Source organism: Sturnus vulgaris, chromosome 4, assembly GCF_052056855.1.
Source record: "Sturnus vulgaris isolate bStuVul1 chromosome 4, bStuVul1.hap1, whole genome shotgun sequence".
NCBI lineage: Eukaryota > Metazoa > Chordata > Aves > Passeriformes > Sturnidae > Sturnus > Sturnus vulgaris.
Window position 1 is genome coordinate 544,228 of NC_142246.1, and position 27,468 is coordinate 571,695.

At 60.3% G+C, this 27,468-nt stretch overlaps 2 protein-coding genes across 2 annotated transcripts; both read left to right on the forward strand.

Annotated features, from left to right (window-relative positions):
- Positions 1-227: 227 nt before the first annotated feature.
- Positions 228-2,868, forward strand: EGR4 (early growth response 4). Its single transcript, XM_014891428.2, has 2 exons — positions 228-621; positions 940-2,868. The coding sequence occupies exons 1-2, from the start codon at positions 483-485 to the stop codon at positions 2,271-2,273; spliced, it is 1,473 nt and encodes a 490-aa protein (XP_014746914.2). The 5' UTR covers positions 228-482; the 3' UTR covers positions 2,274-2,868.
- Positions 2,869-6,383: 3,515 nt separating this feature from the next.
- FBXO41 (F-box protein 41) lies at positions 6,384-26,635 on the forward strand. The gene is made up of 13 exons (XM_014891430.2): positions 6,384-6,463; positions 9,119-10,023; positions 12,737-12,965; positions 13,685-13,764; positions 14,840-15,138; positions 16,022-16,290; positions 16,718-16,833; positions 17,077-17,229; positions 19,007-19,102; positions 20,337-20,455; positions 20,920-21,078; positions 21,685-21,800; positions 22,264-26,635. Exons 2-13 carry the CDS (start codon positions 9,302-9,304, stop codon positions 22,324-22,326), a joined length of 2,421 nt encoding a protein of 806 aa, XP_014746916.1. The 5' UTR covers positions 6,384-6,463; positions 9,119-9,301; the 3' UTR covers positions 22,327-26,635.
- The last annotated feature ends 833 nt before the right edge of the window (positions 26,636-27,468 follow it).

Here is a 27,468-nt window from a genome sequence, read left to right on the forward strand (position 1 = left end):
GGGAGAGATTTCCTTATTGGGGCTCCCTAGCCTACATCCTGAGTCCATATATGGGCATTTACGTCACGGCAGCCTCGCTGGGGACTCCAGAAATGGCTGCGGCGGAAGGTCGGAGCAGCCCCGCTCCCGCTATAAAGGGGGCGGCGGGGAGGGAGCTCCGGGTGTCCGCTCGGGCTGCGCCGCCGCCGGGCCCTGCCTGCCCCCCCCCCGCCCCTGCACCCCCCGCACTGCCCCAAGCACCCAGGGGCACCCCCTGAACCGTCCCTGGCACCCGCCCCGAGCATCCCGAGCATCGGTGCGGGCACCCCCCGCCTCATCCCTGAGCATCCCGAGCATCGGTGCGGGCACCCCGAGCGCTCCCAGCCCATCCCGGGCTCGCCTGGAGCATCTCCAGCCTCCCCCCTGAGCATCCCCGGCTCTCCCTGAGCATCCCCGGCTCGTCCCAGCCCGCCCCCCCTGCACCGGCCGCGTCTCCAGGGAAGATGCTCAACGTTATGGATTTCTCCTGCCCGGACCCGCTTTACTCCAAGTACGAGGAGAGCTGCGAGATGAAAACCGGAGACCTGCAGGGCTTGGGGCAGCCTGAGCAGCAACTTCTGGCAGAGGCCGATTTCCTTGGAGGTAAGGACGGGGTGGGGGGGAGCCGGGCAGGGATGAGGGACCCCGCTGGGAATGATCGCTGCATCCAAGAATCGGGAACCTTCCCCTCCTCCGCCCTCAGCCCCGGGACTGGGGGTTCAACAGCCCCCGCTAGCTCAGGGCGGGGGTGCTGAGGGTCCTGCTGGGTCCTGCTGGGGCAGGGGATGAATCCCAGGGCTCCCCGTGCGCTTCCAGGGACGGAGACCTCGCAGTGACGCACCAGGCTCCCGCTGCTCCCCTGCATCCCGCCCCCAGCCCCGCATCCCTGCAGCCCTCTCACCACTCTGTTCTGGTTCCCAGGTGAGCTGCTGGGTGTCCCCGGCAGCGGCGGGGCCGTGGATTACTCCGTGCTGGGCAGCCAGCCCTCCCCTTCCCTCAGCTACACCGGCAGCTTCTTCATCAAGGCGGTACCGGAGCACCCGCAGGATCAGGAATCTCTCTTCAACCTGATGTCGGGGATCTTGGGCATCTCCCCCTTCGCCTCCTCCTCCGAAGGCCACCAGAGGCACCTGGACGCTCTTTACCCGTGTCCCGAGGTGGCTCAGAGCCAACTGGACCTGTACTCGCCGTGCCAGCCCGAGCTGAGCGGTTCCAGCCCAGCCCCGTTCCCCGAGCCGGGCTACGGCGCCTTCCCCGCGGCCGAGGGCGCTCAGCCCCTGCAGGCACAGCCCTCCCTGGCAAACACCTCCCAGTGCTTCTTCCAGCCCAAGCTCCTGGACAGCAAACAGGACATCAAGCTGTCCTCCGGCTCGCCGCCCCTGGACAAGTTCAAGGCCTCGTGTGCCCAGTGGGAGCCGCTCTCCCAGCAGCACCAGGCCTACCTGCCCGCTGGCTTCCACTCTCCCGAAGGCTTCCCGGCCACCGAGAGCGGCCAGGGGCTGTTCCACCCGCTGGGCTCCAAGATGGAGAGCGTCCTGTCCGTCAGCTGCCAGTCGGAGCTGGGCAGCCTGGCAGAGGACCCCGCCTGCTTTGGAACCCATCTGGGCTTCGGCTGCGAGCCAGAAAACTTCCCAGCCCGCGGGGACTTCGGCGACGCCAAGATCCACAACATCCCCGCGCCCTTAATGCCGGACTTCGACGCCTCCTTGGCCCAGCCCGAGGTGCTGCCGGGCCTGCTGAGCTCCGCCGAGCTCCTCCATCCTCACCCTTCTCCTTCTGTCCCCCCCACGGACTTTCTGGGCCACTCCACGTCCTCGTCGCTGCCGTCGCTGCTGCCCGCCACCCCTCCCGCTCTGGCCGAGCCCAAGAAGAAGACGCGGAGGAGCAAATGTTCCTCCAAGTGTTTCTGCCCCAAGCCCCACGAGAAGGCGTTCGCCTGCCCGGTGGAGAATTGCATCCGCAGCTTCGCCCGCTCCGACGAGCTCAACCGGCACCTGCGCATCCACACGGGCCACAAACCCTTCCAGTGCCGCATCTGCCTGCGCAACTTCAGCCGCAGTGACCACCTCACCACGCACATCCGCACCCACACGGGCGAGAAACCCTTCTCGTGCGACACCTGCGGCCGCCGCTTCGCCCGCAGCGACGAGAAGAAGCGCCACAGCAAAGTGCACCTCAAGCAGAAAGCGCGGACCGAGGAGAAGCTCAAGGGTTTGGGGTTCTTCTCCGTGGGGCTCTCCTTCGGGACACTCTGAAGCTGCGGCCTGAGCCATGGCAGGCGGCGTTTCCCGAGGTCCCCCGAGCATCTCAAGGGAGAGCCGGGGTGGGAATTCCCTCCTGGAGGAGAGGAGAGGAGAGGAGGAGGCGGTGGAGGAGCCGTGCCGGGCCCCGGAGGGAGGCGAGGCGATGCCCGGGGCCGGAGCGCTCTCTCTGCGGGGATGGGATGTGGCAGCCCCGGCCTCCAGAGCCACCCTCGAACCGCAGGCACTGAGCCCATCCTACAGCTCCTGTTCCAAGGAGGGGGAAGGAAAAGCCGTGTACAGACACGAATCACCACCGAGGTGGGTTTTTGGGACACTCAGCGTTCGTGATTTCCCGGCGCCTCGCGGGATGTTCCTGGCTGCAGATTTTCCGGCGGCACGGTCGGGGCTGCGGCTGCTCCGGTCCTTTCTCCCCAGGGAGAGAGATTCCACCGGGCTCTGGCAACCGGTGCTAACAGGCCCTTGGAAAGGTGATTTCAATATTATTGTTATTATTATTATTATTATGTTTGTAAAAAGAAAAGGCCTCTATCAGGAATATTTCAAATTTGTGTCTATTTTTCTAATTAAAGATCCAAGCCCTCTCTGAGGTTGCTCTCTGCCTTTCCATCCTGTGTTTCCGTCGGGTTTTTGACTTTCTGCTGCTGCATTTTGGGGTAAAAAGGTGTTTCCATAATTAGCAGGGAGAAAAGGCTCTGTCAATGCAGCGGGGTGGTTGGTGACACCTCCTGAGCATCCTCAGAGCCCAGTGGGGGCTCATCCCTGGAGGAGGATTTCATCCTGGGGCAGAGCAGCAATCCCAGCTCCCTGTGCTGGAGGACGTGGCTCTGGGATTGTTCTGATGGGAGGAATTCCATCATTTCTGGAGGAATCTGCCCCTCTCCTGTGGGGATCCCAAAGCCCAGCCCAGAGCCCCCATTCCAGGATCCTGGCTCCCACGGGGATGTGGGTGTCCCTCGGCTTCACCCTCAGGAAATGGGATCAGGTTCCCATTCCCCATTTCCAGCCTGGCTCAGCCCCAGGGCTGGAGAGATGCAGGCAGGATGAGGAGCCCCTCACAGAGGGAGGCTCTTTATTCCCTCCCTTCTGGAATTTTAGATGCTGGTTCCCGTCTCCCGGGGTGGCACAGGAGGCGCTGCTGCAGCCAGGAATGTCCCTCCCATGGAAGAACCTCCCTCTTCTGGTGGTTAAAAGTCACTTAAAATCACGAAATTCCCCAAATCTCGTCCTTCCAGTGGGAGATGCTCGGATGGGGCACGCCGAGCTTTGGTCTCCGTGAATCAGGAGAAGGTGCCAGTGGGAATGGAGCAGGGCCAGGGCCATTGTCATGGATGCTCAGGTGATTTAGGGTGCTTTGCTTGCAGAGGGAGGGAACTGGGCAGGGAAGGGCACAGCTGCAATCTGCTCTTTCCTTTTCTCAGGGATTTTGTCCCCCCCAGCAGCCCTGCAGAGGGGGGATCTGCCCCACAACCATATTACATGGATCATGCCCCTAAGCCCTTTGTCAACAGGAGGACTGGAGCATTCCAGGGATAAACACCAGTAATCCCAGGAGAATCCCAGTGTCCCAGCAGAATTCCAGCATCTCAGTAATCCCATTTGATTCCCAGTGTCCCAGGAATCCCAGTTGAGTCCCAGTGTCCCAGTAATCCCAGTTGAGTCCCAGTGTCCCAGTAATCCCATCTGATTCCCAGTGTTCCAGTAATCCCATTTGATTCCCAGTGTCCCAGGAATCCCAGTTGAGTCCCAGTGTCCCAGTAATCCCAGTTGAGTCCCAGTGTCCCAGTAATCCCATCTGATTCCCAGTGTTCCAGTAATCCCAGTTGAGTCCCAGTGTCCCAGCAATCCCAGAAGGAAACCTGGCTGAGGAGGAAATCCCAGATTTTCCCAAAGATGTGTCCCTAAAATCTCACACCCCGATAGCACCCAAGGGTGCTCGTGACCCTCGGGTGAACCCTCCCAGTGTGTGGGAGCCTAATCCTGAGCCAAGACCACTCCAAGGGGTGCAGATGACCCTGGACACCCAGGAAAGCCTTTTCTGGGGAGACACCCGAGCTTCTGTGGTCAGTGAGGAGCTCGGGGTTCCTCTGGGATGGGGCTGGGTTGGCGATGTCAGATCCCCCCTCTCTGGGGGATGTCAGAGCCGAGCTCTCCCTGCACCGCTGGCCATGAATGATGCAGGAGGCCTTGATTAATACCCGTCAGGAAATCGTCAATAATTGATGCTGAGCTGGAAGCTCTGCAGAGGCACCGCTCCAGCCTTGGCCCTCTGCTGCTCCGGCCAGCACTGCCAGGGAGGTGGGAGGGATGGGACACACCCCACAGCCACCCTATTGCCACTCCCAGCCACCCCATAGCCACTCCCAGCCATCCCAGCCACCCTACAGCCACCCCCAACCACCCCACAGCCACCCCATAGCCACTCCCAGCCACACCAGCTACCCACAGCCACCCCACAGCCACTCCCAACCACCCCACAGCCACCCCACAGCCATCCCCAGTCATCCCACAGCCACCCCATAGCCACTCCCAACCACCCCACAGCCATCCCCCGTCATCCCACAGCCACCTCACAGCCACCCCATAGCCACTCCCAACCACACCCAGCTACCCACAGCCACCCTATAGCCACCCCCAACCATCCCGCAGCCACCCCATAGCCACTCCCAGCCACACCCAGCTACCCACAGCCACCCCACAGCCACCCCATAGCCATCCCACAGCCCCCCCCAGCCACACCCAGCTATCCACAGCCACCCTATAGCCACCCCCAACCACCCCACAGCCATCCCCAGTCATCCCACAGCCACCCTACAGTCACCCCCAGCCACCCCACAGCCATCCCCAGTCACCTCACAGCTCCCTACAGTCACCCTACAGCCACCCCCAGTCACCCCACAGCCAGGGTTAAACCAGAGCACTCAGGAACCGTCTGGGGAACAAGCCAGGCCTGAGACAGGATGCTCAGGGGTTCAATCAGGACCAGGACAGGGATTAACCAGGGCAGCCATGGACCAGAGCAGGACCAAGCTGGGAACCAATCCAGGGTAATCAGTGGGTAATTAACCCAGAGCAATCAGAGATTGGACTGGGACCAGGTCAGGGGGCTTGGAGACCTCCTGAGACCAAACCAGGGTATTCAGGGACCAGAGCAGGACCAAGCTGGGAATCAAGCCAGGGTACTCGGGGACTGGATGAGGACCAAGGCAGGGATTAGGCCAGGATGATCAGGTACCAGCTCAGGACTAAGGCGGGAACCAAGGCAGGATGCTCAGGCACTGGATCAGGACCAATGCAGAATACTCAATCGATTAGGATCAAGCCAGGGATGAAGAGAGGATGATCAGGGACTGTCCTGGGAGCGAGGCCGTGCCCAGGGCTGTGTGCCCAGCCCGGGATGGGGCAGGAGCAGCGCAGGTGCCCCGGCTGGGGCCACAAACCCGACACCGCATCCCTGGGGAGGATGCTCCGGGTGATCCCGGCCAGGAGCTGCCAGGGGCTTCAGCGGTGGGGCCAGGGTGGTGCGGGCTCGGGCCCGGGGGGCTGCCGCGGCACACGCCGTGTTGGTGGGGAGCAGGCAGAGGGAGCTGTGCGGGAGAACCGGCAGAGAGCAGCCCCGGCTCCGGCTGCAGGGGAGGAGGCGGCTGCCGGCGCTCGCCCTCCGCCTTCCTCCATCCCTGCATCCCTCCCTCCTCCCTCGCTCGCCATGCTGAGCCCGCGCTGAGCCCCCGGCGCCCCGGGGACTCTTCATCCCCAGGGTGCCCAGAACCGCCACCCTCCCAGCACCCCGCCGGGGCCTTCAGCCTCGGCTTCCTTCCTTCCTCCTCCTCCTCCTCCGCCTCCTCCTCCTCCTCCTCCTCCCCCCACCCGCAGCCACCACCCTCTCTCCCTCCTTCCCCAGGGCCTGCCTGGCATGGAGGTGCTGGCCGCAGGGAGCCGGATGCTTCCCGCGGGCTGCATCCCTCCTGCCCCGCATCCCCGTGCCCGCATCCCCGGTGCCCCGCATCCCCCCGCCCCGGCACAGCCCTGAGCCCTCGCAGCCGCCTCCTTTGTGCTGCGGAGCGGCTGTGCGGGCTCCGGCCCCCACCCCGCACCCCCCGGCTCGGGGGTGGCCCGCGGGCGAGCGGGAGAGATGCTACCCTCGCCGGAGGAGCCCAGCGCGGGAGCTCGGCGACCAGAAGCAGGTATGGGGCTACAGAGGATGGGATGGAGCGGGGATGGTGCCCTGGGAGGTGGTGGCTTGTCCCCAGGATGCTCCTCACCCAGGGCCCCCGGGAGCAGGGGGACGCAGTGGGGACAAAGCCGCTGCCGGGATGCGAGGACGGACCCGCCGCTCCCTGCTCCGGGGGCTGTGGAGGGGGACAAAAAACCCACCCGGATTTTCATGCCCACCTCTCCCGAGCCCCCCGTGCCTCAGCCCCAGCCGTCCTCGCCCAGCACGGGGAAGGATGGGGACCAGCATCCTCCATGCCGGCAGCATCCCCCACCGCCTCCCTTCTCCATCCCCCTCTTCAACCAGGCAGGGGAGCTGCCTGCTGGTGATATTTTTTGGGTTTTTTGGGGCTAGGGGGGGAGGGCAGAAATATCGTCAAACAATGCGAAGAAAGGCTCCATGATGGATGGCAGGTAGCGGCGCTGGAGCAGCCCGGGGATGCTGCAATCCCGGCGCTCGGGAGCGTTTCCCGGCTCCGGATGCCTGTGGGTTTTATGAGCGTGGCCGCCGTAGTAATGACTCCACGAATCATTCCCTCAAATCCTGCTCGTTGCTGTGGAGATGGGAGCCAGGAGAGCTTTTGGTTTTGCGGCCGGGCTAGAACCTGCCCAGGACAAGGAGCGGGCTCCGGGTGCTTCCCCATCCACCTGGGCCGGACCCTGCCTTGGATTTTAGCCGGGGAAATTCGGGCTGAGGCTGCCCGGGTGTCCCGGGGGATGTGGGCAGGGATCCAGGCCTGAGGCAGCACGGCACATTCCCCATCCCTGCGCTGGAAAAGCGCTTTCTCATCCCCCCGGCAGCGGCCGAAGTTGCCGGACGTGCTTTGTGCTCGCCGGGGTTCGGGTTCCGGCCGGGCCGAGCCCGTGGTGGCCCAGGTGGGGTCAGTGTGGGAAGGGGGTGTTTGGTAACGACCCCAAAACGCAGCCAAGCGGGTCCCAAACCCTCCCGGCTCGTCTTGCTTTTATTTCTTGCACGGGTTTCTTGCCTTTGCTGATTTTTTCCCTTAAAAAATGGTTTCCCAGCCTCATGGCCTGGTTGCCCCTCTGGGAGGATGCTGAGCCACCAGGGATGCTGCCCTGGGGACCAGCAGCCGTGGATGGATGTTCCGTGGCGTTCAGGGCTCACCAACTGGTGGCTGTGGGATGCAGGAGGGCTCTGAGGGCTTTGAGGGTGGTGGGAAGAGCCATTTGTGGGATATTGCAGAGGGATGAGCAGGGGATACTCCCACCCTTGGGAGCCCTGGGTGTTCTGGGGTAAAATCATTGCAGTTTTCATGTTTGAATGACAAAGGAATGAAAAATGAAAATATTGTGCCCTGAGGTGTGTTTGTGCCCCCCCAGGCTGGATGGCAGCCTCCTGGGTTGGATTTTCACTGGTTTATCCCATCTCACAAGGGTGGGGTTTCTCCAATTTGTGCCATGGAGGATTTTGTGAGTGGGGGATGAACCAGGTCCCACAGGGACCCTCACCCACCCAGGCAGGAAAGGCCACCCTGTCCTCTGCATTGGACAGCGTGGGGGGCCCAGGGATGGAGGAGAACCCTTGGGGATCAATCCCAATCCAGGATTTGACAGTGTGAGGGCCCAGGGATGGATGGGAACCCTTGGGGATCAATCCCAATCCAGGATTTGACAGTGTGGGGGCCCAGGGATGGATGGGAACCCTTGGGGATCAATCCCAATCCAGGATCAGTGTGGGGGGCCCAGGGATGGAGGAGAACCCTTGGGGATCAATCCCAATCCAGGATCAGTGTGGGGGCCCAGGGATGGAGGAGAACCCTTGGGGATCAATCCCAATCCAGGATCAGTGTGGGGGCCTAGGGGTGGATGGGAACCCTTGGGGATCAATCCCAATCCAGGATTGAACAGTGTGGGGGCCCAGGGGTGGGTGAGAACCCTTGGGGATCAATCCCAATCCAGGATCAGTGTGGGGGGCCCAGGGATGGATGGGAACCCTTGGGGATCAATCCCAATCCAGGCTTCAGAGTGTGATCCAGCAGGAGTGGGTCAGCCTTTGCCTGCAGCAGATCCCAGCACCTGCTCCTGGTGTGGGACACAGGGATGATCCTGGGCTTTGGAAATCCCTGATTAGCAGGGGTTCACTGGGTGGTGCTTGGGCAAGAGAGCCAAAGGGTCACCTCTGCCACCTCCTGTGACAATCTCAGGGTGGATGGAGCCATTCCCATGGGCTGTGCACCTTCCTGATGGCTGTGGCCATTCCCGAGGGGCGGGAGGCCTTCCCGGCCATTATGGATCTTCCCAAGGTTTTGTAGAACCACAGAATCATCCAGGTCAGAAAAGACCTCTAAGATCATCGAGTCCAGGAGCTGTGGAGCTTCCCAAGGGCTGTGGAGATTCCTAAAATCTGTGGAACTTCCCAAGGGCTGTGGGTCTTCCCAAGGGCCGTGGGTCTTCACAAAGGTTGTGGAACTTTCCAGTGGTTCTGGACCTTCCCAGGGCCCTGCACCTTCCCAGGGCTCTCACCTTCTCTAGCCCCACGTGCCCTCCCAAGGGATGTGCCTGGGTGGGAGGAACACATGAGGGTGGGATGGAGGCACAGAAGAAGCACCAAGGAGGGATTTTTGGGGACCTCCCAGCCCCGTATCTCTGACCCCCATCTCTTCCAGCGCCCGGCACCGCTCGATGCTGACACCCCCCAGTGTTCCACCCCAGGCCGTCCCCACGCCATGTCCCAGCGGATCCAGCACCGCCGTGCCGGGGTGTCCCCGGTGTCCCCAGCCCGTCCCCGGAGGCTCCGTGCCGCGCCATGAGCGGGGCCCTGCCGAGGGCCGGGGCAGCAGAGCTGAGGGATGGCCTCTCTGGACCTGCCCTACCGCTGCCCGCGCTGCGGCGAGCACAAACGCTTCCGCAGCCTGTCCTCGCTGCGCGCCCACCTGGAGTACAACCACACCTACGAGACCCTCTACGTGCTCTCCAAGACCAACAGCATCTGCGACGCCGCCGTCTTCCCGCTGGCCGCCGACGGGGCCCTGCTGGCCCCCGCCACCCGCCGGGACTACTTTGAGAGCACCTCCTTCCAGGGCAAGGACCAGCGCTTCTCCTGCGACCTGGTCCCCGCCGAGGAGCTGGAGCCGGCCCCGCCGTCGTCGCCCTCGCCCCGCTATGTGCACGAGATCGAGATCCCGCTGAGCGAGATCTTCACCCGCGGCAAGGCCGTGGCTCCCGCGCCCGCCCCGCCCGCCGCCATGGACGCGGCCTACGAGGAGGGCCTGGCCCGCCTCAAGATCCGCGCCTTCGAGAAGCTGGAGGTGGACAAGAGGCTGGAGAAGCTGACGGAGGAGGTGGAGCAGAAGATCGCCTCGCAGGTGGGCCGGCTCCAGGTGGAGCTGGACCGCAAGAGCTCGGAGCTGGAGAAGGCCAAGCAGGAGAGCCTGAGGCTGAGCCGCGAGAAGCAGGAGCTGGAGGACCGGGCGTCGGAGCTGTCCCGCCAGGTGGATGTCAGCGTGGAGATGCTGGCGTCCCTCAAGCAGGACCTGGTGCAGAAGGAGCAGGAGCTCACCAGGAAGCAGCAGTGAGTCCTTTGTCCCTGTCCCGGCCATGGTGTGGGAGGGAAGGGGTGCCTGGCAGGGAGTTCTGGAGAAGCTGTGGCTGTCCCATCCCTGCAGGGCTTCAAGGCTGGGTTGGATGGGGTTTGGAGCGGTGGGGAATAGTGGGAAGTGTCCCTGCCCATGGTAGGGGGTGGAATGGGCTTTGGGCACTCTTCCCATCCAAACAAGTCCAGAGGAGCCCAATTCCACCAGCAAACCCTCAGGGCCAGGGCTCGGGCACAGCCCCTTGGTGATCATCATCCCTCACCAGGTTCTGCATCTTCTCCCACCCACCCAGTGTCCACACACAGCTGGGCCCCTCCACAGCTGGGTCATGACCAGCCAGACCTTGTCCCAGAGCCACCAGTGCTCCCAGGACATGGCCAGCCTGGGGATCACCGAGTCACAGACTGGTTTGGGTTGAAGGACCCCTAAATCCCACCTTGTTCCCACCCCCTGCCGCGGCTGTGCCAAATTCCAGGTTTTTCTCCCAGAGGGCGTTGAAGCAGCCTGAGCAGCACCAGCTCCATTTGTGGCACTGCCACCCTCATTTCCATCCCGTGTTCCCCACCCCACACCCCCTGCCCATCCCAGTGCTGCTCCTGAGTGTCCCTCCAGCCCAGCTCGGGGTCATTCTGCCCACTGGTGTGGTCCAAGCAAAGCAGACCTCGCTCCTCAGGACTTTGAGCAGATCTGGAGGGGTCCAGCGAGGCAGTGAGGAGTTCATGGGGGACAGGAATGGCTGTGCTGGGCTGGGAACACTGCTGGGATTCCTGAAGGAATTGCTTTGATTCCCATCATCCTCTGCACATTTGTGAACGACTTTGACTCCAAAATAATGACCTGGCTCAGAAACAGCTCCCAGGGTGGGGGGATGTCCTGGGTGAGGAGCAGGGGGACCGTGGGGACACCTCCAGGTTTGGGGGCACGTGTGTGGGACAGGCAGTGAGGGGTTTGGGGGCTGCCCCATGGGGTGGGTGCTGTCCAGGGGCACCTTGGGGATATGTGGTGAGGGAATTAAGGACACCAGCGTGGATGAGGCTGGAGCAGGGCCTGGAGACAGCTAGACAGGGTAAATAGAGGGTCAGATGTCTCTTGGTGGAAGCTGGACAATGTTACCACCTAAAACCCTGGGTTCCTGCCCCAAGACTACCCCCTGCACCTCCCATTCCTCAGAGAAACCCTCCTGCCCCTCAACTGTCCCCGTCAGTCCCCGAACTCCTCCACCCCAAGGGACAAAATCCCTGCAGAGGTTGCAAGGAGAGCATGGGAAGAGGAGGTTTTCCCCTGCACGTGGGGAAGTCATCAGAAATCATTTTAATGGGTAAAGCCTCCCCTGAAAACATTGTGGGGACATTTCCCAGCCCTGCCAGCTCCAAGACACCGTGAAGCCGTTGTCCTCCTGGGAGACCTTTGGCTCCTGGGCTCCATTTCCTTTTCCAGGAGTGTTTTTCCACCCAGTCCATGGGAATGAGAGAGATAACCACGATAACCATCAGCATCACCTTACAGCTGCTGCCCAGCTCCACATTTGCCTTCCAAATCCCCTGGGGCCCCTTCCAGGAGCCTTCCCAGAGCAGCCCCAGAGCTCCCAGGCTCTGCGTGCAAGCAGCAGGCTGGGGAGAAATTAATTGATAATTAATTGGTAATTAATTGGTAATTGATAGCCAGAAGTGGGAATTATGTCACTAAGAGCTGCCCCCTCCTTTTCCTTTGTGCTTCTGAGGAGATCATTGTGTCCAGGTGTCCAAGGTCAGGTGTGCACCATCGGGGTTGGTGTCCAGGTGTGCACGGTCAGGGCTCTGAGGTCAGGTGTGTGTGGTTGGGTTTCTGTGCTCAGGTTGGTGTGTCTGGGTGTGCTCAGGTGTGTGTGGTTGGGTTTCTGTGCTCACCTTGGTGTGTCTGGGTGTGTGTGCTCAGGTGTCCAAGGTCAGGTGTGCCCCAGACAGATGTGCAAAGCTGTGTTTGTGCATCTTCAGGGGTTCCTGGATGCTGAGGGGAGGTGTGAGCAGCTCTGTGTGTGTGTACCTGGTGCACACCTGGCTGATCATGGAGCACATTTGTGTGCAGGGGTTTGGTGCCCAGGTGTGTTTTGGGCCGTGTTTTGGCATCACTGGGGTGTCTGTGCCCGTGTCCCCAGGTGTTTCCCTGGTTTTTGGGGAGCAGATGAGTTTGTGCTGGGGTGGGGTCAGTTCAGGTCGCAGAGCTGCTGTCACACTGCACGCCAGGGCTGGCCACGTTTTGGGAAACAGCCCTTCAGCAGACTCAGAGCTCCCAAACACTTGCTAATTAATGTGTTAATGAGGGAGCCGGGGCCCTGCACCCACCGGGCTGAGCAGGGGTTAAGGATGTCACTGCCATCCTCCTCCCTCACCCTGTCACACCATCACCATCCTCTTCCCTCTGCTCCACCGTGCTCAGGAGCCTGATTCCAGTCCTGGGAGTGATGCACGAGGTGCTGGGGACGTCACCTCACCCCTAAAACGAGGTGGCAACATCCCCCTGCATGCTGGGATCATCCCCTCATCCCTGTCCTGCCCCAGCCTCTCTCAGGTGCCCCCTGGGCGGGCACAGGCCGAGGATGGGACAATCCAGGTGTGCTCGAGCAGCCCTGAGCGCGCTGCCAGCGGGCACAGGGGGGGATGGAGGATGAGCAGGGATGGGTGGGCGAGCCCTGGGCTGTGTCCCTGTGCCCAGGGAGGTGCTGCAGATCGACCAGTTCCTGAAGGAGACGGCGGCTCGCGAGGCCAACGCCAAGGTGAGGCTGCAGCATTTCATCGAGGAGCTGCTGGACCGCGCCGACCGCGCCGAGAAGCAGCTGCAGATCATCAGCAGCAGCTGCGGCACCACCCCCAACGGCAGCCTGGGACGCTGCGGCACCCCGGGCACCAAGGCCATGGCCCGAGCGGTACCTCTGCGGGCACAGGCACGGCCACGGCTGCGGGAACGCGCCCGGGGCTGCGGGAACGTGCCCGGAGATTTGGGAATGCACCCATGGCTTTGGGAACTCACCCGGGGATTCGGGAACGCACTCGGGGATTTGGGAATGTACCCATGGCTTTGGGAATGCGCCTGGGGCTTCGGGAACGTGGCCCGGGGATTCGGGAAAGTGCCCATGGCTTTGGGAACACGCCCCTGGGGATTTGGGAACGTGGCCCGGGGATTCGGGAAAGTGTCCATGGCTTTGGGAATGTGCCCGGGGATTTGGGAACGAACCTGGGGATTTGGGAACGTGCCTGGGGCTTCGGGAATGCACCGGGGGCTTAGGGAATGTACTTGGGGCTTCGGGAACGCGCTTGGGGATTCGGGAATGCACCCGCAGCTTCCATAATACAACCCTGGCTTCAGAAATGCGCTCCTGGGTCTCCCGTGCCAGGGCCCGAGCGGGGCCTGGGTGTAGGGACCCCATCTCCTTCCCACGGGATATTCCTGGGTGGGGGATCCCAAAGAAAAGTTGTTTCTCGGTGGGTCAGTGCTCCCGTGGCGCTGGGCGGTGCTGGAGATGCTGTTCTGCATCCCCACTGGGCCAGGGTGTCCCCCCAGAACGCAGCTGGCACCGGTGGGTTACGGGGTCCCCTCCCTCGGCTGCTCCGTGCACAGGCTGGGCTGTGCCACGTTGGCTCCTCTTGTCCCCTGTCCCCGCAGAGAGAGCGGCACCCGGGGCCGGCGGTGGCCGTGCACGGTCCCTACGGCGTGTCCAACCAGCGCTCCTCCTCCAGCACCGGGTGAGTGCCCATCCCTGCCCCCCTGTGGGATTTTAATGGGATGAGGGGAAGGGGACGGACACCCTGTCACGATCCCTGTTCATACAGACAGGAGCGGTGCTGGTTCGTCTCCATCTCAATGGGTGCAAAAGACAACAACAGGGGACAAATCAGTTTGCTCAAAGCAGAAATGGACTCTTATTGAGTGCCAACAACTCGGTTTTGTGATAGAGGGAGAGTTAAAGGAAACAAAGTAAAGAGAGAGAAAGGGGGGAATGGGGAATAGCTACCGACAGACGAGATGGATGTCCTCGTGGTCTGGCCAAAGAGACTCCGGGGTCCTCGTGGTCCCAGCCAATAAACACGTCTTCTGTGGGGAGATCTCGAAGTCTTCCCAGAGGGTCTCTTTCTTATAGTCCTTCTCCAAAGCGAGTGGAGTCTGGCCAAGAGCTGGGAGATTTATGGGCCATTGTGAGGTGCTCGAGACAGAACAGGCAGCTGTAGGTGCAGAACCTGTTCAAAGGCTCTGTACCATGGACAGAACAGCGAGCACAGAACACCAGCAAACAGTCCCTGGGCCAGCATCCACCTGCACCAGGCCAGAACTCCTGCACAGAAGCGGCTGGGGGTCCTTGGCTGTGGTCACTGCCTGAAAAGAGAGAGAAAGGTCAGCAACACACACGGAGCTCTTTGGGGAAAAAGGCCAATTTTTTGTATGGACAACCCGTATTTAAAGTGTGTTAGTGCAGACAGGACAGGACAGGAGCTCATTGGACAATTGGGAAAAACATCCTTGGGACAGCACCCACGGGAAAGACACCAGGGGTTAATGTTGATGATGAATTCCACTCTGTTTGTCACCGTGTTCTCACCCTGGGAGACTCCTCCCTAACTGAAGCTGCAGTCAGCTTGTCAGCCTGGGAATGGAGCTGAGAGTCAGGAGAAATCCAGGCCTGGAGAGAATTCCCAAGCTGGAATTCCCCAGCTCTCTAAACGTGTGTGTGTCCACACTTGGGATAACCTCTATGCTCAGTGACAGCCGTGAGGCAAATGAGGGAACTCCAGACCAACTCTTCCACTGCCCATGTCCCCACAGAGCCTCGAGCCGGGCCAAGGCCGTGTCACAGAGCTCGGGCTGCTACGACAGCGACAGCGCCGAGCCGTGTCCCACGGACGACACGGCCGACGGCCACCCCTACAGCGCCCGGGGCTCGGGGCTGCGCCGCCAGGCCATCCACAACTGGCACCGCCGGCCCTACCGCAACAGCACCGAGGGCGAGGAGGGCGACGTGTCCGACGTGGGCTCCCGCACCACCGAGTCGGAGGCCGAGGGCTGGGAGCCGGAGGCACCGGGATCCGCCGCGCCCCGAGCGCCCGGCAGCTGCCGCCTGACGGGTGAGGGCGCGGCGGCACCTTCGGGGCTGCTCGGGTTCTTGTTTGGTTCAGTTATTTGTTGATAGAAAGTTGTTCATTGTAAAGGAACAGCGGTTTCGAAAAGCAGAGTCACAAGCGTTAAAGTTTATGCTAAAAGTTTTTGGTCTTGAGTTTGAAATACAAGTCAAGTCTCAGAAGTAGAAGCTGCTCCTGTTATGGAGTTTGAAATACAAGTAAAGTCTCAATTAGAAGCTGCTCCTCTTATAGAGTTCGAAATAGGAGTAAAGTCTCAATTAGAAGCTGCTTTTGTTATAGAGTTTGAAATAGGAGTAAAGTCTCAATTGGAAGTAGAAGCTGCTCCTGTTGAGGTCCTGGCAGGGCTGATGTTGCTGCTGCAGCTCCTGTCTTCTTCTGGGCAATGATGATGGCAGTGAGGAGAGAAGAAAAGCAAGACAGCGGGAAGAGCAACTTTTTCTTCAATACCTAAATTCCTACACACAAATTACCCAATAAGCTAAAAACATGAACTCGAACCATTTTTTCTTAACCTATTAGAATTCTAATTTCTTAGCACACCAGTTACGTATAAACTACACATATGGTCTGCCTTGTTCCATCTAAAAACTGTCAGCAATATTCTTACTATAGTTTTGTTTTGTGTAAGACTATGCTCCTGCAGCCTCCACGGAAACTTGTTTTCAACAACTACAGTATTTAAGTATATACACATGGTATGTAAGAATATGTTTTTCAATTTTCACTACAACTTATTGATTTCTCACTGAGGAACGTGGAGAGGCCTCTGCTTTCAGACTCCAGCACTCGGGAGGTGAAGGGTGGGGCAGCTGGGAGCGGGGGGACAGGGACGGAGCTCCCCTTACCCGCTGTTCTCCCCCTGCACCAGTGGCCACCGACGCCGGGTGTCCCATGGCCAGGCCCGAGGGGGCCGGGGGCAAAGTGTGCCGGCTGGAGAGGGGCAGCCCAGGCCACTGCAGCGAGGTCATCAGCCCCGAGATCCTCAAGATGAGGGCGGCTCTCTTCTGCATCTTCACCTACCTGGACACCAAGACCCTGCTGCGCGCGGCCGAGGTGTGCAAGGACTGGAAGTTCGTGGCCCGACACCCGGCCGTGTGGACACGGGTGCTGCTGGAGAACGCCAGGGTCTCCTCCAAGGTACGGGCAGGGCTGGCACTGCCTGGGGCACGGCCTTTCCTCCAGAAGGGTCAAGCTGTGTCAGCACCTCCCTGGTGGCCGGCACGGTTGTGCCATTATGGTCGTGGGGGACACAGGTGAGCACTTGCTCCGGTGCTGGAGGTGTTGTAGGTGCTCAGGTGAATGCTGGAGGACAGGAGCTCACACCTGCACAGGTTTGCATGTGCTTTTGTGGTCACACCCATGATTTTGTGCTCACATCCATGATTTTGTGATCACACCCGTGAATTTGTGGTCACACCCATGATTTTTGTGCTCACACCCATGAATTCGTGACACCTCGTATGTAGATCTTCACACCTTTCTGCCATGTGAGTGCACAGCCAGGGTGGGTGGTGTGGGACATTCTGGGGTGTCCCCATCAGTGACTGCCACCCCTGTGCCCCAGTTCCTGGCCATGCTGTCCCAGTGGTGCACCCAGATGCATTCCCTCACCCTCCAAAACCTGAAGCCACGCCAGCGGGGCAAGAAGGAGAGCAAGGAGGATTACATGAAGAGCACACGGTGAGTCCCTCTGTCCCCGTATCCCTCTGTCCCCGTGTCCCCCCTCCCACAGCCCTGCTGCTCCTCAGAGCTGCTGCTGCCCCAGCATCCCTTTCCACGATGACTCCAGTGCACACCAGCTCCCGCTGTGGGGTTTGGGTGTCCTGGAGCCACGGACACCCACGGGACGTGTCACCCTGCTGGGGTGGCCACCGGGAGGGCGAGCAGGGGCTGCTGTGCCTGATGCTGGCTCGGCCCTGGCAGGGGCTGCCTGGAGGCAGGGCTGGAGTCGCTGCTCAAGGCCACGGGCAGTAACCTGCTGATCCTGCGCATCTCCCACTGCCCCAACGTGCTGACCGACCGCTCGCTCTGGCTGGCCAGCTGCTACTGCCGCGCCCTGCAGGCTGTCACCTACCGGTAAGGACAGCCACCAGTGCCTGCCACGGCACGGGGACAGGGCTGGGAGCACCCACGGGGAGTGCTGGGCTCATTTCCCGGCAGAGCACAGCTCACCTGTGCAGGTGCCAAGGACCTGCCTGTCCGTGGCCCCACCCCAGTGTCCCCAGTGCCAGGTGTCCCTGGCAGCCCCAGTGTCCCCAGTGCCAGCTGTCCCTGGCAGCCCCAGTGTCCCCAGTGCCAGGTGTCCCTGCAGCTCCTGTCCCCTTCCAGGCTGTTCCCATGCTGGTGTTTCACTTCCAGCTCCATTCCCATCATCCCATTACCAATCCAATCCTGGCTGGAGCATGACCGGGGTCTTGGCAAGGAGACACCACTTGGTGGTAGGGAAGAGTGAGGAGGAGGCGCCCAGGGAGATCCCACCTGGCTGTCACCCCTGATGGAGGACTCCAATGGGGAGGAACAGCTCAGGGTCCCTCTCTCCTGGAAGGAGGAACAGCTCTGCCACGGGAGAGCTGAGATTCAGCTTGGAGACCTTGCCTGAGGCTGAGGACAAAGACTCCTGATGACCCTGGAAAAGGTCACAGGTCCTGGAGGGCATCACTGGCCTCTCCTTAGTTTTGGCCAGGTGTGGAGACAGGATTGGCCTTCCCTCCACCCTCCAGGAGGATGATCCTCGCTCTGCTGCACCTGCAGACAACCACCCCAGCCTTGGTGTCCACCTGCCCCTCACGCAGCCAGGACAGACAATGCTCCAGGTGGGAAAGCACATCCAGAACCCCAGGAGCTCAGCCCCGGCTCTGACCCACACCAGGAGACAGGAGACAGCCCAGAGCTGCCGGGTTTAACTCCAGGGCTGCTCCCTTGGCTGTTCCCAGGGCAGCAGAGCAAGCCCAAGTGCTCCTGGCACGTCCTGAGCTGTGCCTGTGGCTCCCGCTCTGCTGAACCTGCTGCTCTTGGCTCCCTGCTCCAGCACAGATGTGTGAAGCTCTCAAGATAACACCCAGCCTTATTTTTAGGCTTGCCTGAAGTTCTGAACTGGGGCATTGAGACTTGGGAAGTGCTGCCTCAGTCCCTGGATGGCTCCTGGTGTGGTGGGACAGGAGGGGACTGTTTGGCCTGGTGGCATCTCTGGCACCTCTCCTTGGAGCTGGGCTCCACCCCAGCTCATGACAAAACCCCACCTGCCCCAATCCCTGCCCAGGTCCAGCACCATCCCAGGGGGCTCCTCCTGCACCAGGGAGGAGCCACAGCAAAGCCCTGCAGGGACATTTGGCCAGGAGCCACCTGCACATACCTGGCACAGCCACAGAGCAGGGACAGAGCAGCCCTTGCCCTGCCTGGGATGTCCTTCCCACCCCCTGGCACTGTCCCCTGCCAGGCCAGGCAGGTGACAAGGGACATCAACCCAGTGTGACCTGCAGAGACAGGTTCTGTTTGCCCTGCAGGGACACATGCCTGGCAGTGCCAGCCAGTCCCTTGTCACCTTTGCATGAGAAAGATGCACCTCCAGCCTCATTTTCCACCTTCAACCTCCCCTCCAGCCCTGCCTCCCTCCTCACCTGCAGCCTCACCCTGTGCCACTGCTGACCTTGCACATCCATGGGCACCATTCCAGACAGGAACACCTCCAGCCTTCCTGCACAGGTCACTGTGCCTGCCTGCTCTGGGGACAGGTCCTGGGCTCTCCATAGTGACACATTGGTACCCCTGGGGACACATCCTGGGGGATGCAGGCCCAGCCCGGGGGTGGCACTGTTCCTGGTGGGGCCATCATGTGTCCCCTGTGTTGTTCCAGGAGCTCCACAGACCCCGTGGGCCATGAAGTGATCTGGGCCCTTGGAGCAGGCTGCAGGGACATCATCTCCCTCCAGGTCGCACCTCTGCATCCCTGGTAAGGCAAAGGGTGGGAAGGGACCCTAAAGCCCATCCAGTGCCACCCTGCCATGGCAGGGACACCTCCCCCTGTCCCGGGGTGCTCCAGCCCCAGTGTCCAGCCTGGCCTGGGCAGTGCCAGGGATGGAGTTGGGATGGAAGGAGGCCATGCTGAGTGTGAGGGCACCACTGAGCTGGAAGGGAATTTGGGTGGCAGAACCTGATTTCCCTGGGGAGGGTCTCCATGGGATGAGCAGCAATCCTGGAGCCCAGTCCGTGAGAGCAGGAGCTCAGCCCCATCCCCTCCCTGTGCAAACCAGGAGCTGCTGGGTGTCTGCACCTCCCTGCTGAGCCGGGAATGTTCCAGGGAGGCTGCTCAGAGATGAAAGGGATCTGTGTCAGGTCTGGGAGGTGGCACTGAACATCAAAGGCTTGACTGAGCTCTCAGTGCTCAGCAGCAGCAGCCCTGGAGGGCCTGGATGTTTTGGGAAGGGTGTCACTGCTTGGGGGGTGTACTGCAGCTGCTCTCATTTTGGGGGAAATGCTGGTGGAGCCTCATCTCCTCCCCACGATGTCTGGGTGCTCAGGAGCTGGTGGCTCACACAGCAGGACACTCAGCTCTGTGCCCCAGGAAAGTGCCTGGCTATTGTCCATGGCAGTGGCAGTGCCCAGGGGTGTCACCCAGCAGGTCACCAGGGTGTCGGGGCTGGTGGCTCCTGTGTGCCCTGGGGGAGCAGCCCGTGGCTCCCAGGGGCCAAGCCCTGCTGCTGCTTTGATCCGTGCAAGCAACCGAGTTCAGGTCCTGATTTGGGTCTCCAAGGTTGGAATCAGAGAATCCTGGATTGGTTTGGGTTGGAAGGAACCTTAAACACCACCCAGTGCCACCCTTGCCATGAGCAGGGACATCTCCCACTGTCCCAGGGTGCTCCAAGCCACTCCAGCCCAGCCTGGGACACTTCCAGGGGTGCAGAGGCAGCCACAGCTGCTCTGGTTTGGGGTCCTGGTTTGGGGTCCTGGGCTCAGCAGAGGCAGCCACAGCTGCTCTGGTTTGGGTTTGGGGTCCTGGTTTGGGGTCCTGGGCTCACAGAGCTGCCCTGTCCCAATGCAGGGTGGTGCTCACATGGGGACACCCCCAGGGTCACCCTCGGGCTGGTGGGCTGGGAGGGCTCCCAATGAATGCCCTGCCCTGCCAGGAGTGCCTGGGGGGGCTGAGTGGCACTGCCACCCCCAGCTCTTGTCCCTGCTGTCCCCAGCCAGCAGCCGACGCGCTTCAGCAACCGCTGCCTGCAGATGATCGGGCGCTGCTGGCCCCACCTGCGGGCACTCGGCGTGGGAGGGGCCGGCTGCGGTGTGCAGGGCCTGGCGTCGCTAGGTAGGCACTGATGGGGACCACGGGCTCACAGAACGGGGCACTGCGCTTGGAAAAGGTCTCTGGGATCACTGAGTGACCCTGTGCCCAATGCCCACCTTGTGCCCAGCCCAGCACTGGGAATCACGGGCTCACAGAATGGATCACTGGGCTTGGAAAAGGTCTCTGGGATCACTGAGTCCACCCTGTGCCCAATGTCCCAGCCCAGAGCACTGAGTGCCACCTCCAGCCCTTCCTGGGACCCCTGCAGGGATGGGGACTCCAACCCTCCCCGGGCACCACGTCCCTCCTGCTCTGATGGGACAGGCAGAGGGCCCCTGCTGCCGGCAGGGAGATGCTCCATGGGGCTCTTCCTCGGGATCTCCACCCACCCCAAGGTCCATGGGTGCTCCCTGCCCCTCCTTGTGCCCCCATCCCTGCCAGCCCCCTTCCCCTGGCTGTGCTGACAGGGCTGTTCTGTCCCGCAGCCAGGAACTGCATGAGGCTGCAGGTGCTGGAGCTGGACCACGTGGCCGAGATCAACCAGGAGGTGGCTGCTGAGGTGTGCCGGGAGGGGCTCAAGGGGCTGGAGATGCTGGTGCTGACGTCCACCCCGGTGACCCCCAAAGCCCTGCTGCACTTCAACAGTGAGTAGCCCTGCCAGGGCCATCAGGAACTGCCCTGATGCCCAGATCCGTGGGCACGCTGCCCTCCCAGCCCCACCCACGGGAGCTGCTGGCACTGGGAGGTGCTGGGAGCTCCGGGGGGAAGGTGTCAAACAGGGGATCCGGCATCCCCCAAAAGGATGGGCCGAGGAGAGCTGATCTTGGGCCACAGGGAGGATGGAGATGCTCCCTCCATGGTGCCCCAGGGTGACACACCTGAGGTTTGTGACAGCCTGAGCGTGGTCACACCGTGTGCTGATGGATGGAGCAGGAGGTTCACAGGCTCAGGAGGGTCTGTCCTGGTGCTCACAGCTCGGGTGGCTGTGGCTGGACTTGCTGGGAGCCCAGCCCTGTGCATGGCAGAGTCAGGGATTCCCAGGGAAGTGGGACAGTTTGGGACAGGACAGCCAGGAACCATCCCACAGCCCGTGGGCCTCCCTGCAGAGACCTGAGCCAGGTCTCCTCCATCTTCAGGGTGAGGATTCCCCACCCACTTGAGGAGCCCAGGGTGGGATCTGGGGTCTCTGCTGGCCGTGGGGAGGCTGCCTGTCCCCAGGTGTGGAGATGCAGGTGCTGTCTGTGCCCCAGGTGTGTGCCGGAACCTGAAATCCATCGTGGTGCAGGTGGGGATTGTGGATTACTTCAAGGAACCCCACAGTCCTGAAGCCAGGAAGATGTTTGAAGAAATGGTGAACAAACTCCAGGTAAAGGACCCCAGTCTCAGAAAACACGAGTGTCACCAACCCTGCGTCCTTCCCGGGGCAGGGATCAGAAATGTTCCCTCTTCTCCTTCCCCATGTCCTTCCCGGGGCAGGGATCAGAAATGTTCCCTCTTCTCCCTCCCTTGCCCCGTGTCCTTCCCGTGGCAGGGATTCCCCCGTTCCTCCCTCATCCCCTTTCTTTCCCGTGGCAGGGATTTGAGGCATTTTCCCCTCTCCCTCCCTGTCCCCATTCCCTTCCCGTGGCAGGGATTTGAGGTGTTATCCCCTCTCCCTCCCTTGCCCCTTTCTTCCCCAAGACAGGGATTTTAGGTGTTCTCCCCTCTCCCTTGCCCCTTTCTTTCCCGTGGCAGGATTTGAGGCATTTTCCCCTCTCCCTCCCTGTCCCCATCATGGATCATTGGCACTGCTGCTCCCCTCCCAACCCCACTGCCTGCTCCTCTTCCAGGCCCTGAGGAAAAGACCTGGCTTCTCCAAGATCTTACACATCAAGGTGGAAGGAGGCTGTTAGCCCTTCAGGGAGCCCAAAGCACATTCCCTGCTCTGCCTGGCAGAGCTGAAGGCCCTGACACCAAACCCGGGGCTGGACAGGGACCCCGGCTCGTGCACAAGGAACCCCAAACTCTCGCAGCCTTCGGGGCCGTCCCGTGGGTGACAAGGTGCTACTCAAGGACACTTTTTGGCTGCCCCAAGAGCCAGGGCCGTGCTCTTTCCCAGGAGGGAAGATGGCTTTGAGCCCCTGCAGCTGCTCCTTGCTGAGGATCTGTGTTTGGGGGTGGCTTTTCCACCGAACTCTGTTTTGGGGGATCTTTCGAGGATGGCCCTGCCCATTCTGGGGGCTCCTGGCAGAGATCTGGGCTCGGCCACTGCAGCCCTGGGCTGTCCCTGGGTGATGGAGGGGGCTGGAAGGGGCTGCTCCTGCCCAGAGCCCAGCATTCCCGCGGGGTTCCTGCTCGTTTTCATTTTGGATTTGACAGAGGGGCACCCAAACCTGGGGAAACACTCCCAGGAACCAGCAGCACAAGGCAGAGCTGCACCTCGGGGGCTTTGGGAGCCACAGGACACCAGGAGAGATGGGAGCTCTTCCACAGGTCTCCAGCCTCACCTCCTCTCCACCACAACCCTCCTGCCAAGGCAATAAACCATCTCCAAAATCCTCATCCAGCAGGAAACTCGGCTCAGGCTCCTGTCCCCACCAGCCACAGCCAGACTCCATCCGGGGGCACTTGTCCCATGTGGACAGAGATGGCACAGGACAGCCACGTTTGCCATCCCACTGCCCTCCTGAGCAGCCTGAAGGAGGAACCCTGGCCAGGTTATCCTGAAATCATCCTGGGGAAAGCACCAAGCGACAGCCCTGGCTGACCTTATCTACAGCCACCATTTTCTAAACCTGATTTTTCTTCTGCCTGCAAGAGGACGTCATCATCCCCAAAATATCCTTTTTCCACAGGAGAAGGCATCCAGCAGGGTCAGCATCTCCATCCTCCACCCTGGGAGAAGGTGCCAGGAGGTGTCCCTGGAACTGGGGACACCCATCAGAGCCCTGCCAGCCCTGGGGACACCCCGGCCTCCCCCACAGCCCCAGCCCCGTGGCTTTGGACCAACGGGCTGAGCCGAGAGGAAGCCACTGGCAAAGTGGATTTGGGGCTTTTGCCTCTTCTCTGGAGCAGGTTTGGTGCCTGCTGGCTGTGAGGGGACCCCTCCCAGCGCTGTCCCCTCCCGGAGCCATTGGAGCATCCCCGCAGGAGGGACCGGGCTGCACATCCAGCACCACATCCCTCATCTCTGCCACAGGAGCTGCTGACCTCAGCTGGGGCTGCCACACAGCCCGTGGGGATCCCCAGAGGAAGGAAAATCACCCCCAAATGAGGCTGGTGGGGCTCTGGAGGCAGCTCCTGCATCATCTCCAGCCCCACCTCGAGACCTTTCCCCCACCTCCATCCCACCTGCTCTGTCTGCTCTGGAACAGGGTCAGGCTTTTGTGGCCACAGCCCCCGAGGGAAGCACCTCTGCTGCCCCTCCCACGCAGCTTTCCAGGGGAAGGCCGTCCCTGAATGCACAAAACGTGGGAGCCCCAAAATGCCTGCGAGAAACTCCTGCACCCCAGCACGGGTGAGCTCCCCAGCACCGGGAGCAGCTCCCTGCCATGCCCAGCGTGGCTTTACCTCCACCCCGGGGAGGCTGGGACACTCCAAATCCAGGGGCAAGAGGAGCAAGGGATGCCCCGACCAGCAAAAAAACCACCCAGCAAAGCTGCACCCCCCGGGGACCACCCGGCCCCAGCCAGGAGCATGGCCCAGTGGAGATGTCACCACCACAGTGCAGGGACTTGGGAAATTCCCTTAAAAACAAAAACAAATCCCGTATTTATTTCTATAAAGAGAAGAAGGAAACGAGAAGATTTTAAAGGAAAATTATATACTCAGCATGTTTATACACTCTATGCTTCAAGACTCTCGTGGCCCAAGCCTGGCTCGGGGTTTGCCGGTGCCTGGAGCCTCTCCCGGCCCCTCGGGGCCCTGGGGAAGGTGAGGATGAGGTGATGGAAAGAGGGGAGGTGTTGAGGACTCTCAGAGAAGCCTTCTGTGGGCTCAGTGGCTGTGTGTGTGCTGCCCTTGGAGCGTGGGTGACTCTGTGCCATCCCCATCCCTCTGCTGCCAGCAGGGCTTTGGAAGATTCCCGAAAAATCCAGCTCAGCAAAGCCACCTTTCTACAACAATCCTCCGATGACACAAGGCCTTGAGCAGGTTCAAGGATTAGAAGATGCAAAGTGGGGATTTCTCCCTGTTTTGCTTGGCCTTCAATGGATCCCTTCCTCCTCCTCCTCCTCCTCCTCAGCTGGGGATGAAGGCGGCTGGCACAGTGACAGGAGTGGTGGGATGAGGGCCCTCCTGGTGGCTCCTAATTGCCCAGCTTGTTAACGAGCTCATTAAGGGCTCTGAGGTGTCGGATGGATCCTGTCCCTGCTGCTTTCCCTGTGGTGTGTGGCCCCATCCCCACGGGAGGCCCCTCCTGGCCCTGGATTCACTGCCTGGGTCGTGGCACCTCCACCCCATTCCCCTGGGAGCGATGGAAAAACACAGAAACCCCAAATTTGCTGGGAGAGCCTTCAAACCACACAGCACGTTCAGCTCAGCCCCCTGTGAGAAGTGCCAGGGGGGCTCTGTGATGACAACCCCCAGGAAAATCACGGCTCCAGGGAGAGGATTGGGGGCATTGGGGTCACAGTGATGGCCAGAGCTGCCAGGGGCTGCACGGACAGCAGTTCTGAGCCTGGCTCCTGCACGACCAGTTCTGGGGAGATTTATTCCTTTTTTAATGCATTTTCCCAAAGTTTCCCCATGGCTGACATTCCCAGCATTGCCCTTCACCTGAGTTTGGGTGTGGTCAGGGATTTCAAGAGGAACAACATCACCAAAGCCCAAAGCTGTTTCAAATCCATGATTTTTGTGTGTCCCTGGTGTTGGATTTCACTCCTTACCTGTCACTCCAAGCCCCAGGAATGCTCTGGGATCAGCTCCTGCCTCGGGGCTCCGGGGTGTCGGGGATTGAGGGAAATGGGAGCCCCCAGGCTGGCTCTGCCCAAAATTGTTCTTGAAATCTGAGGATTTACAACCTTTGTCCCTCTTCTTGCCCTGTGTCCTGGTCCCTGCTGCCACCAAGGGCACAGCCATGGCAGGGGCTTGTCTGGGTCTTCCAAAAGAGCCTGGATTTAGGGAAAACAGAACAAAAAAAAAAACCCCAGGAGAAGTGTTGGAATGGCTCCTAAAGTGGTTAACAAACATTTTCCTGCAGCTTTTAGGGGAGGCCCCAGCCCAGGAGCTGGAATATTGCTTCAGCCTCATTTTGGGGTGAGAAGCAGCAGGTTGGGGTGGAGCAAAAACATTTGGGAATTGGTGCCAAATGAGAAAGTGCTTTAAAAGGGAAAAGTCCCAGGGAGCAGGGAGATTTTGGGAAGCAGAGACGAGTTGTTGTGACTGAAATATTGCAGGGTGTTGTGAGGTGGTGATGGACCTTCCCCATCAGCAGGAGGCAAAATAATCCCTGGGGAAGGTGGGAGAGCACTGAGGAAAAGCTGCTGCAGCAGCAAGGAGGGAAAACTGCCCAAAAGCAAGGAAAAAAAAAAAAAAAAAGGAATTTTCTATTGCAGCCTCGGGATTGAGCCCCGTGGAGGGGAACGAGGCAGGTTGGGGCCGGGGACAAGTGGGTGCAATGGTGTGGGGCAGTTTTTGGGAAGGGAAGGGGCGATGCACAGTTTGCTTCGAGATAATCAGAGGAGATAATCAGTGCAGAAAATAGAGATATATAAATCCAGGAACTGCAATCATTCCCTACAGCCCTGGACAGTGGTGGCTGAGGGGCCCTGTACAGCGACCTCCCCTCCCCAGGGCTTCCCGTGGCCTCCCAAGTTATTTTTTTAACTCTATATAAAATTTAGGTCTATTTTAGTCTTTCTGCAGCGATGTGCCAGTGTCTGGAGAACCAAACATCCCCTTTTTTTCCCCCCATCCCCTGGTCCCTTGATGCTAAACCGGGCCCTTGGTGCGAGATCTTGTCCTGGGAAGGGGGAGCAGCTGGAAATGGGGCAGGGGAAGATGTGGGGTGTGCTGGCAGCAGGGCCCAGCTCTGGCCAGGAGTCCGTGTTTTTAGCACTTTGGTTGGAACTCTCACCTGTAGACGCACTTTGATGTTGTTGCTTTGAAACTTTGGCAAGTGTAAACAATGTGTATTTCAAGAATTACAGAGAAACAACCCCCAGCCAAGCGTGTAAAGAGCTATTTTATGATTCAGTGTTGAATAAAGACTCTGGAGCTCCAGCTGGGTTTTCACTCTCCCGGGGGTCACACTGGACCCACACCAGTGACACCAGTTGTTGTTTGTGTTCTCCTGACTCCCTCTGCAGGTTTGGCCTCCACTGGTCTGGCATCACAGGGCACTGGGATAAACTGGGATACAGGGACCCAGTGGGATCAGGAAGTTTCCCAGAGAAGCTGTGGCTGCCCCTGGGTTCCTGGAAATGTCCCAGGCCAGGTTGGATGGGGTTTGGAGCACTCTGGGACAGTGGAAGGTGTCCCTGGATGATCTTTATGGTCCCTTCTAACCCAAACCATCCCATGCTTCTGTATTTCTGTCACTATTTTTCCTCTTTTAACACCTGTACCCCAGCAGACCCAGGTGTCCCCATGTTCTCCCAGCACCATTTTCCTGTCAGAGTCCCCCCAAATGCCTGGATCCAACCTTGGAGCCCCTGGGAGCTGTCCTGAACCTGAACCTCCTTCCATGAAGCAAAATGGAAAATTAAAATGCCCCATTGAGCAAAAACCAATTAAAATGTCCCTGAGCAGTATCTGAGAGCTCCAAGCACACACACAGGTGAAACCCAGAAGCATTTCTAGGATGTGCCTGGAATCTGCACCTGCTTTGAAACAGAGCAAAATCCAGCCTGAAAGGTTCATTTTGAACTCCAGCCCTGAGCTCTCACCACGTGCAATGAAGCAAAGAACAGAGCAAAGCCCAGCCTGCCAAACTGGTTTATTGTGGAGCCTGGGTTCAGAGTGCCCAGCAGAACAAAACACAAACCAGTATAAATATACCCAAAAACCCCTCCTGAGGAGGGAGAGCTCCCCAGGGAATGCCCAGGGCAGGGCTG